This window comes from Olea europaea, unplaced genomic scaffold (genome assembly GCF_002742605.1).
Source record: "Olea europaea var. sylvestris unplaced genomic scaffold, O_europaea_v1 scaffold1511, whole genome shotgun sequence".
Classification (NCBI taxonomy): domain Eukaryota; kingdom Viridiplantae; phylum Streptophyta; class Magnoliopsida; order Lamiales; family Oleaceae; genus Olea; species Olea europaea.
The window spans coordinates 65,340-76,756 of record NW_019232689.1 but is presented as its reverse complement, the minus strand read 5'-3'; the positions used below and the strand labels follow the sequence as shown (position 1 = coordinate 76,756).

General features: G+C 39.3%; 1 protein-coding gene across 2 annotated transcripts; it reads left to right on the top strand.

The window, feature by feature from the left end:
* Window positions 1–7,276: 7,276 nt before the first annotated feature.
* Window positions 7,277–11,357, top strand: LOC111376493 (65-kDa microtubule-associated protein 1-like). Of its 2 annotated transcripts, none has more exons than XM_022999454.1 (8): window positions 7,277–7,412; window positions 8,174–8,266; window positions 8,386–8,589; window positions 8,741–8,989; window positions 9,087–9,302; window positions 9,691–9,846; window positions 10,096–10,407; window positions 11,148–11,357. In XM_022999454.1, the coding sequence occupies exons 2-8, from the start codon at window positions 8,195–8,197 to the stop codon at window positions 11,340–11,342; spliced, it is 1,404 nt and encodes a 467-aa protein (XP_022855222.1). In that variant the 5' UTR covers window positions 7,277–7,412; window positions 8,174–8,194; the 3' UTR covers window positions 11,343–11,357. The 2 variants fall into 2 exon arrangements, with proteins under 2 accessions (XP_022855222.1, XP_022855223.1); XM_022999455.1 differs by lacking the exon at window positions 7,277–7,412 and adding an exon at window positions 7,423–7,541.
* The last annotated feature ends 60 nt before the right edge of the window (window positions 11,358–11,417 follow it).

Sequence of the window (11,417 nt, the reverse complement as noted above, 5' to 3'; positions counted from 1 at the left end):
TATACCGAATGCTTCAGGCGAGCCGAGTGTCTGCAGGAATATTGCCATTACTTATGTAATCAACTATTGGATCCATCCAGGAGGGCTCATGGTCGATATCCATGATACTTGGCTTATGGGCTATACTTGGTTCTGCAACCATCTTGATGTGCACGGTTCTATCGAGCCCATCAACACCCATGAAGACGAGTCTGGATAATGCATCGACTTTGGTATTTTCGGCTTTGGATACCTTCAGAATTTCACAACTTACGAACTGCCTTTGGAGGTTATGTACTTTCAAACAATATAAGCTCATTTTTTCATCCTTTTTTCGAAAGACCCCTCGATTTACCCGACCACTAGCTGTGAGTCACCAAAAACTTTGACTTGCTCGCACTCAAGATTTTTCGCGAGTTCCAGGGCTATAACAACGGCTTTGTATTCTACTTCGTTATTGGTAGCCTGGAATTCAAATCTGAGAGCGCATTGTATCTCCGTAATCTTGTCCGGACTTGTGATACTAACGTCGACCCCCGAGCCCGAGCTATTGGATGCTCCGTCAACAAAAATTTCCCATATTCCTAAGGTCGAGTTCAGGCTCCTGACTGGTGTTTCTGAGGATCTCAGAGTAAGCTCTGCTATGAAGTCGGCTAAAGCTTGGGCCTTGATTGCAGGTCGTGGCTTGAATTCTATGTCAAATTCGTCGAGTTCAATTGCCCATTTCAGCGGTCTTCCTGAGGCATCCGGCTTCTGAAGTATATGTCTGAGAGGTTGGTTGGTGAGCACAACAATTGGATGTGACTGGAAGTATGGCCGTAATTTTCTGCAGCCATTACTAAAGCAAGGGCGAGCTGTTCCGCAAGTGTGTATCGTGTTTCTGCATCGGGGAGCACTTTACTTACATAGTACATAGGTTGCTGAACTCTTCCTTTTTCCTTTACCAAGACACCGCTTACTGCGCTCTGAAAAATGGCCAAGTATAATAGCAGCGTGTCACCGGGTTCGGGTTTAGTAAGGACTGGAGGCGTTGATAATGTCTGTTAAAGCTCCTGAAAAGCTAAGTTGCATTGCTCGTTCCAGTCGAACCCTTTATTTTCCCTAAGTAGTTTGAAAAAGGGGGAGCACCTGTCAGCTGCCCGGGAAACAAACCTGTTTAGTGCTGCTATGCGACCTGTAAACTTCTGAATGTCCCATTTGCACTTAGGGGCCTCCATACTTATCAGAGCTTGGATTTTGTCGGGATTTGCCTCTATTCCTCTGTGCGTGATCATAAAACCCAAGAATTTTCTAGACGCCACCCCAAATGCACATTTTGCTGGGTTGAGCTTCATGTTATACCTCCGTAACGTAGCAAACACTTCCTCTAGATCAGAAACATGGCTACCAACTGTTTGCTCTTGACCACCATATCATCCGTATACGTTTCGACTGTTTTCCCAATTAGCTTGGCGAAGATCTTGTTCACTAACCTTTGATATGTTGCTCCAACATTCTTCAAACCAAAGGGCATGACCTGTAGTTGTAGATGGCTGAATCTACCATGAACAAGGTCTTCTCTTGATCTTCTTCTGCCATGAGAATTTGGTGATACCCCGAGAAAGCATCTAAGAAGCTGTACAACATATGACCTGACGTGCTAGCTACGAGATTGTCAATTCTAGGTAGGGGATAACTGTCTTTGGGGCATGCTTTATTCAGATCTGTGAAGTCAATGCAAACTCGCCACTTTCCATTAGCTTTCTTGACAAGAACCACATTAGCAAGCCATTTGGGATATTGTACCTCTCGAACGAACTGTGCATTAAGGAGTTTGGCAATCTCCTTTTTTATGACTTCTCGTCTTTCCGGTGCAAACTGCCTCTTCCTTTGCTTCATAGGTCTTGCTTCCGGGTTCACGTTAAGTCTATGTATTGCAACCTCTGGATCAATTCCAGGCATGTCCTCAACATTCCAAGTGAATACATCAATGTTCTGGGAGAGAACTTAGAAGTTCAGCCATGATCACTGTATCTAAGCCTCGACCAATTGTCACTTTTCTTGCAGGCTCGATCTCGACCTCCTCCAATCCTTCTACCAGAGCCAACCTTCCATGATTTTCGTGCTCGAGCTCGAGCTCTGTAACTTGCATGACGTCATTTTTGATTTTTCGAACGCTAGTCACATAACACTGTCAGGCCACCATTTGGTTGCCTCGGACTACCCCAATGCCATTAGGAGTAGGGAATTTCATAGCCATGTGAAAAGTTGAGACAATAGCTCGAATTCTGTCGAGCATTGGTCTTCCCAATATGGAGTTGTAAGCCATTGGCGTATGGACGACTTCAAAGGTAGTGATTTACGTCACCTGTTTACCTTTGGCTCCCAATGTTAAGGGTAACCCGACGATACCTTCCGGGGTGATGACCCCACCTCCAAACCCTTGGAGGGGTGTTTTCACTGGCTTTAGTTGTTCTGACGAGATCCCCATTTGAACAAAAGCTTCGTGAGACAACACGTTTGCTGCACTTCCGTTTATCTACCAGAATTCTCTTGACTTCAAAGTTGGCGATGATGGCCGATATGACAAGGGCATCATCATGGGGGAATGCTATGCCTTCCAAGTTATCCATTCCAAAACGGATGTCCTCTGTACAATCAAGATCTGGTCTTGAGATGATTGGAGGCTGCTTGGCATACTGTTTTCGCCCACTGCTAAAGTCTCCTCCCGAGGCTGTTCCTCCGACAATGATATTGATAGTGCCTGCAGTTGGTTGCTTATTTCCCCGATCCTCTGGGCCTTTGCCCCCGTTCTGGTTATTTCTCGGGCGTTTGTCATTGTTAATGTAAGAGCTCAGAAATCCCCTTCTTATAAGAGCTTCGATTTCCTACTTTAAGGCCAGACAGTCTTCTGTTGTATGGTCGTGATCTCTATGGAAATCATAGTACTTACTCTTGTCACGAGTATCGGGGGGAGACCGTAATCGGGGAGGCCATTTCAGTTCCCTAGAGTCTTTGATTTCCATCAGGATGTTGGACCTCGAAGTGTTCAGATGGGTAAAAGCCGTTGAAGGTGGATCCTTTCTTGGTTTGACCCTAGGTGTCTCTTGTCTTAAGCTGGACTCATATGGCCTTTTCTGATCCAACCTCCCTGATGAGGTAACTTCCCTTTTCGGGGGCCATGGTTTCTTCCATATTGATGTATTTCTCAGCTCGTGTGAACAGCTCGATTACTGACTTCGGCGGGGTTTTAGACAATGACATTTTGAATGCTTCGCACTTAATGGCGTAAGTCAGAGCTGAGACTGCAGCTGTGATATGTAGATCGGGGATCTGAAGCCTTTCTTTATTGAACCTGGTTATGAAACTGCGCAGTGTTTCATTGCTGTCTTTCTAATTCGTTTGCTGCTCGCAAAGAAAGCGGAGAACTTATCAGCCAAATCTGAGAAGGAGGTGATGGAGTTCGGTTCCAATGTGGAAAACCAATCTCTAGCCGCATTTGTGAGGGTTTGGGGGAATGCCTTGCACATTACCGCATCAGGTGCAACCTGTAAGTTCATGATATCCGTGTATACATTGAGATGATTGATGGGTCCGAGGATACTTGAACCTATCGGGAAGGGGGTACGAGAGGACTTCTGGAGTGAATGGTGTATTGGAGGTGAACCCTATTGCTGCCCGAGTATTTTGTTGCATACCTGCTGCTATCCCTTCTTGAATAATTCTAGCAAGTTCGGCGGAGTCCATTGTAACGGACCTTGAACGTGATGCAACTTGTGGTACCCCTGAGGTTCCAACCCCACCGTCATCATGGGCTGCATGATGAACTCGAGTCTGGGCATCTGCCATATAGCCACCTTCAGGTGTTGGGATATGTGATGGATGCGAATTTCTCTGACTTAGCAGTTAGGTCAATGCAACCACCTGCTGGCGAAGTTCCTCAAAAGCTCCAGCGGAAACAACAGCTTAAGGAGGTGCTGGCATCTCCGACGACTCTTCTTGAGGGATATGGTGTTCCTCAGGAGGTGGAGGGTTATCCGGGACAGATGAGCTTGCTGGAGGAAGACCTGAACGTGTATTGACCATGGCTTTTGGTAGCGAAATTCACACAGACGATGCCAATGATGCTACCAAAAAATATCACCTGAAAGATCTCGAGCTTGATGCGCCAACTTCACTTTGATGAACACGAATGGTCTTTGAATACCTGCAACAAAGGCAACGAGGTGTGTGCTCGTCGCCCCTCCGATACTTAAGTCAGATAGGGAATTTAATGCGTGAGGCTATAAACTGAAGATAATAATGAAGAACGTACCTCAAGAATGAGCACAAGTTGTGTATTTATATATGTCAGCGATTGAGTCCTAGGAGGATTTATTTTGTCACGATCCTTATCCTTGTAGGAAAAGGAGTTAGTGTTTCACCTCAAGTATTCAAAGTCACTGTTTGAGTCAAAGAAAGAGTCTAACAGGGTAGGGATTGTGACCAGAGAGGGATTAGTGTCCCTATAGGTCTTATAGAAAAGCTACCGAGTCAATATATATACCCCCGACCTCAAATGCCCGACCTTGTCTTGGTGTTTTTAGGAGGCGTTGAGATCGGGGTTATAAGGTTGAGTTCGAGATCGACTAGATCTTGGATCATCATTCCTCATTTTTTTTAAAAATATATTTTTCTATCTTATCTTTTCAATCATACATTTTTATAATAAAATAATATTATATATAAACTCAATTTTTCTTCATTTTTCAACTGCACATTTTTCATCATTCTACCATTCAAAAATGCATTCTTAATGCAAAAATGGGGCTCAAATAGAATATAAGTGTGGTATATGTAGAAGCATAAAACAAGGAAGAGAATCCGATTTTTATATTTTGCATGTATTCTTTTGACAATTTTTTAAGTTGTAAGATGACCCCAACTTAAAAATATTCAAAAATATTAATTTTTAGTTGCAAAATCATAACTAGTATTAAAATTTATTTTACCCGATTTTTTAATTTATGATTAGTTCCATTAAATGTGTAATTAAAATTAATTGTTGATTTTAACTTAAATTTTATCAATTTCTAATATAATCTCATGAAACGTGTGGGTTCTTGAATATTTATGAACATAAATTATTGTAATTTTCATGAGGCGTTAACTTATGTAATTAAATGAAATCTAAATAACTAATTAACATTAAATTAATTGTGTTTTTAGTGTATGTTAAGAATTTTGATGAAAAGATTAAGACATTATACTTCTTTTTTTCTATGTGGTTATGTACGCATACATTACCATAAAGTAAAAATAATCACGTCACCTACGATTTACTTTTAGGTAGATTTTTAAAATTGGGCTTACTCAAGTGTGTGTGTATATATATATATATATATATATATTTGATAAACCATATTAATCAAAGAACTGCATAATGTTAATCATATGGCCTCGTATCATTAATCGAAACCCTACATCATTCTCTGCCATAAAGTTAATACATTAACAACGGATTAGTCGTGATACACCCTAAGTTGACAATTCTGACATTTATTAAGGCCCTGTTTGAGCCGCATTATTTTCTCATTAAAATGAAAGACATGATCGTTATCCATCACATCAAGCCATTATATTTAACTTTTTATATTTTGTGTGGAGTCCATAACTGTTATATTTTTAATTCTCATTTTTATAATAATGTGGCTCAAATGGGGGCTAGTATAAATGTTACATCAATAATTTCTAGAGATACTCTGTATATCCCTTGAAAGACAGTAGGTACTTACGCCCCACAGGTCGCAACCGATCTATCCTGGTAGCGGTCGCAAAACAGAGCGAGTAACGCATTTCAGCAGGACGGAACAACTTGCGGTAGGGGACGTAGGCAGATTCAGGCTGAGGACGTCGGCAACTTGTTGGGCAGAACACAGGCTGCCTGAAACAAGGCAATTTCCCAACGCATTAATAAAGTTTTTCTAAGTCCCGAACCAGTCATTTTGGAAGGAAAAATACATGAACCTGCAATCGGATATTTTGGGGATGCAAGTGGGCAACTTGCACAACTTGTCCACTTGTGCCACTTAGCCCACTTGCAAGATATTGTCAAGATGCAAGTTAAGATCGAGTTTGCAAGAATAATATCAAGATGCAAGTTAAGCACGAGTTGTATCCACTTGCAAGGAAAATGATAGAGAATGTCCATTTGATGACAACTAAATATGAGTTGTAAAGTGGAATGCAACTTGTCAAAGGAGGTTTAAATCAACTTGCATCAAATGAGGGCCCTTGGATCAAATAAATCATGGTCATTGATTTGAAAGCAACTTGCAAGATTTTTGCCTATAAATAGAGTTGAAAGTCTCATTTGTAAATTATGTAGAGTGAAGTGATTGTAAAGTTTTCCCTTTCATTTATATAAAAAAAGTTTCCCCAATCTTACTTATTTTTCATATATTCCTTACTCCAAAATTCTCTTCTCAAAGTGGTTATAATTTAGTCTTATTGGTTAAATTATTTGTGAGCGTGGAAAGACTGATTTAACGTTTTCTCATGAGGGACGAGAATTGTCGAACATTAAGGTCACAAGGTTCTAATTATTCGGGTGTAACGAAACTAGGTCTGTGACAAGGTGTTTCAACTTAAAAGAGGGTTTCAGACGGGGGAGGTTCGATTGGGAGAGCTTCAACAAAAAGGATTTTTGGAACAATGAGATACTGCTTCAGCCATTAACTTATTTATGTTGACCAATTGGGTCTTTCTTGGTTGTCAAATGTCTCCTCGTGACTTCCACTAGAAGCTTCGAGTTACAAGGTGTAATAATAATTCCTCAAGTCTAGGCATGAGTATTTATATAACTAATGGACTTCTATTTTATATTGAAACGAAGACTCTGTGAATCAAAATTTGTAAGTTCAACTCATAAGTCAGATTAGCAAGAACTAATAAAACCAAACCAGGACGATTCCATGTACTGTCTCTCAATTATACTCCTTGACTTTAGAGACTTTCACGAGTCCGACTTTTCTGACCAAAGCATTTTGCCGGATCCCGTGAATGTCATTTTGATCAAATCGTAAACCCAACGTCAAATCACGTTCATTTTTCACCTACGTGAAGTCCAATTCAGTCAAACATAAACATGTAGAGTCAAACTAAAAGGGCAAATAAGTCATTCTACAGATTTTTTGAATGTCATCTTCTGTAAATAGTCCCACAAACACGGGCGAGAATGTTAACCAGAGATCATCACTTTATAGTACATAATAATTAATTAATAAATTGGCCTGGAGACGACGACGTTTCTTGGGGACCCACACAATATTTCCTCTCACACATTGAATAGATCTTAGTTTATCTCTGTCTTTTCCTTCTGCTCTTTCACTCTCACACAGTCACATTGTCCTTCCGACACACACTCTCAAGCAATTTTAGATCTGTGTCTACGAATCTTCCCAAAACCCGACTCGGTACGCATTCTCTTTACTCGTTTGATTTTGTAGAAAGTTTCGAATATTAAACCATTCTTTTAGGGTTGTTTGCTGGCAATTTGTCTGATTACATTGAAATGTTTTGGATTGAGATCTGAGTTTGTCAAAGTAAGTTTTACAGTTTTGTTGAAATAAATTTAGTGTATGATGGTTCTGGATTATGTACATTTGTGTGAAATTGAAGGTTTTGGTTTACACGAGTTCTTTTCGTTTGGTTGAAATATTATATTTTAGTACTCAAACATATTTGACATGCTTGTTATCTTTTTGTGTCCTTGATTGGGTATAGTGAAGTTGCTCCAATGCTTTTGTTAAAGACCCTTTTTTTCTCCTTTTAGTTTAAGTTAGCCAGTTTAATTGAAGATAAGGATGTTCTTTGAAGTCTTTATCTGTTTGTAAGATATTTATGGATTTATACTTCGTGCTATTGATGAAAAGTTCGTCGATTGCAACTTGGCAAGTTTCATTTCCTTTTTCTCTACGTGTAGATGAGTTTGACCCTGGGGATGACCTTCATTTCAAGTTGTTTTTCTTCTTCTTGTCAATGACTTGGAGAGTATCCTTATCCCTGGGTTCATAGTAACATGGGTTTCTTCCTTTCGAGTGTTGCCAGTTTTTTTATGCACTGGGCTATGAATTTTTCGGTTTGGTTATCTTAGTAATGTTTCTCTGCATTATTTCGTTTATAGATATATCTCGGTCATATAAAAGAGTGAGTTTCCATATGGATGTTCTCTCAGGTTTGCTTGGAGCTGGAGCTGATGGCAGCAGTGGATGCTGAAAAACCTCTCACTGGACAAATTACTTGTGGTTCTTTACTACAGCAGTTGCAGGCAATCCGTTATTGAATTTTTTGGATTTACGGTCTTCTCACTGTTTGTATTGTGTTACCAGTACGGACCAGAAGTTGAATTTTCTATTAAGCTGACAAAAACAAATTCTCACATTGCAGCAAATTTGGGATGAAGTTGGTGAGAGTGATGATGACCGAGACAAAATGCTCCTTCAGTTGGAGCAGGAGTGCTTGGATGTGTACAAGAGAAAGGTTGATCACGCCGTGAAATCAAGGGCTCTCCTTCTTCAGACACTGGCAGATGCTAGAGTTGAACTCACCAATCTCCTGTCAGCACTTGGAGAGAAGAGTTATGTTGGAATAGTGAGTAATTGTCCTTCATGCACATGGGGACAAGTTATTAAATTTGGAAGAGCTATTATGGCAAGCACTGTGAATGAAGCAAAATAAAACTTGCTCAAGTTTGCTTCTGTAGATTGTTAATTGTATCTTATGGCGTCCTGATCTTTTGCAGCCTGAGAAGACTTCAGGATCTATCAAGGAGCAGCTTGCAGCTATAGCACCTGCATTAGAAAAACTATGGAAACAGAAAGATGAACGGATGAAGGAGTTTTCTGATGTCCAGTCTCAAATACAAAAGATATGTTCAGAAATTGCTGGGATTAGTGGGCAGGAGGAGAGTCCTGCAGTTGATGAGTGTGACCTGTCCCTGAAAAAATTAGATGAATTTCATGCTCAGCTCCAAGAACTGCAAAAAGAAAAGGTGAGGTATTTAATCTTACTAGAAATCAGTGCTAGTGATCGTGAGGCTGATCTGTAATTAACAAGATCATTATGGTTCATTCTATATAATTTTGCAGAGTGAGAGATTGCATATGATCCTTGAGTTTGTGAGCACTGTGCATGATCTTTGTGCCGTCCTTGGCTTGGACTTCTTCAGTACTGTCACTCAAGTTCATCCAAGTTTGAATGACTCTGCAGGTGTACAGTCTAAAAGCATAAGCAATGACACACTAGCTAGATTGTCAGAGACTGTCTTATCACTAAAAGAAGATAAGAAGCAGAGGTTAGAGAAGGTAACTATACAAGTATCAATCTTATTTTCACGTGAGAACTAATTTTTCCTGCAGATATTATTACATTAATAAAAATTATGCTGTCATTATTTCATTTTATAAGCACATTCTCCTACGCTATTAAAGTTCTTGCACCATATAAATCACAAGATCTGCTATCTTTCAGCTACGAATTTTTAAATCGACAGAATAACTGTATATTAACTTAAGTTCTTTTCATCCTACTAGTATCATAATTATTTCTTGGCAAAGCAGTGACTAAGGCTCACACGCTCCGTCACAATTGGATGTGTATTCATGGTCATCTCCACGAATCTAAGAACTTTTGTTATGACATCATCTTCCTCTGCACAATTAACTGTCCTTTGACTTTCATATATCTTTATAGCTTCAAGAATTAGCAACTCAGCTCGTTGATCTCTGGAATTTGATGGACACCTCTGAAGAAGAACGAAGCTTGTTTGATCATGTTACTTGTAACATTTCAGCTTCAGTGGATGAAGTTACCGTTCCTGGGGCTCTCACTCTGGAAATCATTGAGCAGGTACCTGTATTAAAATTAAGCACCATTTTGGTTTTGCTAAAAATCAGATTTTTAGTAGATTCTGATAAAAGTTATGAAATTTGTCTTTGAAAAGTTAATAAAAGAAGTTGGTCCCATAAAATGTACGAGTAGAATTAATTTTTTGACTTTGACATAGATTTCTATCAATTTTTTAGCTAAACCTAAGGGGCTAAATTTGAGCATATGATATCTATCATTTACTGATTCAGCCATTTTTATCTTGCGCAGACCGAAGTAGAAGTTGAGAGGCTTGATCAACTAAAAGCTAGCAGAATGAAGGAAATTGCTTTCAAGAAGCAGGCTGAGCTCGAGGAGATATTTGCCCATGCTCACGTTGAGATTGATACAGAGGCTGCTCGAGCTAAAATTTTGGAACTCATTGATTCTGGGAATTTAGAGCCTGCAGATTTATTGACTGACATGGATAATCAGATAGTGAAAGCAAAAGAAGAGGCTTTGAGCAGAAAAGATATATTGGATAAGGTCGAGAAGTGGATGTCAGCTTGTGAAGAAGAAAGTTGGCTTGAAGACTACAATAGGGTAATTGTGTTTTTTTTTGCTGCATCCTACCCAAACCCACCCCACCCAAACATCATCACGACCATAAAGGGCTTCACTTCATCCTTTTGTGACAAACCCCAAGACAGTAGTTTCAGCACTACACATTGTAGCTTGTATTATCAGAAATTTTCTGCACTAGTCTTCACAAAATAATTTTAAATTTTTTATGAACTCTCTTGATATGTTTGCTGCCAATGCCTTCAGGTCGTATGATTGGCTGAGATGTGCATAACATAGCACTTTCATTTTTCCGACTTTCATCATATTTGAATAGCTTGATGCAATTAATTTAGCCACTTGACATTAAAAATAAGGGAATTGATAATAGTTTGATGCATTGCATACTGTCCTGTATTTGTTAGAGAAAGATGGAACACCCTATCTCTTGTTTCACTTCCTACTATTTATATCTATTGGCATATTAAATATCTGGGTACACCCGAAGCTATAGTCCTTGATTTCTGCATGCCTATTATTTGTTTGATTTTTGACTTTTGATATAAGAATTAAAACATCTTGTACCACTTCAAACGTGTGCTAATAATCTCCAAATCTTGAATCCCCATTTTTTTCCTAATAGGAAATAATTTGCTCTCTGCCCCTTGAATAAGATGCCTTGGTGGTTTAAAAATTGATTGGGTTTTTATTACAAAAATGGAATGGAGTGACCCGTGCACATTTTAGCATTATTGTGCCTTAATTGTTCGTTGGTTAAACAGGATGAGAACAGGTACAATGCTAGCAGAGGTGCGCACTTGAATTTGAAGAGGGCTGAAAAGGCTCGAATCTTGGTTAACAAGATTCCAGGTACAGTACTGTACTATGATCCTTTCAGATCGACATGCGCAGTGGATAATATCTGGGGCTCTTTCATTGCACGTATTTTATTTTATTTTATTTTTGTAAAAAGGTAGCTGAAACTAAAATCCTACACTGTAGTCCGTTTTCAATATCAAAGAGCTAAATTTTTTTTTTTTTTTTTTTTTTTT

Excerpts from the sequence above, each read along its gene's own strand:
- LOC111376493 (XM_022999454.1), top strand. The coding sequence starts at position 8,195 with ATGGCAGCAGTGGATGCTGAAAAACCTCTCACTGGACAAATTACTTGT. Across the intron at positions 8,267-8,385 it reads CTTTACTACAGCAGTTGCAG|CAAATTTGGGATGAAGTTGG; the intron begins GCAATCCGTTAT and ends CTCACATTGCAG. Across the intron at positions 9,847-10,095 it reads CTCTGGAAATCATTGAGCAG|ACCGAAGTAGAAGTTGAGAG; the intron begins GTACCTGTATTA and ends TATCTTGCGCAG.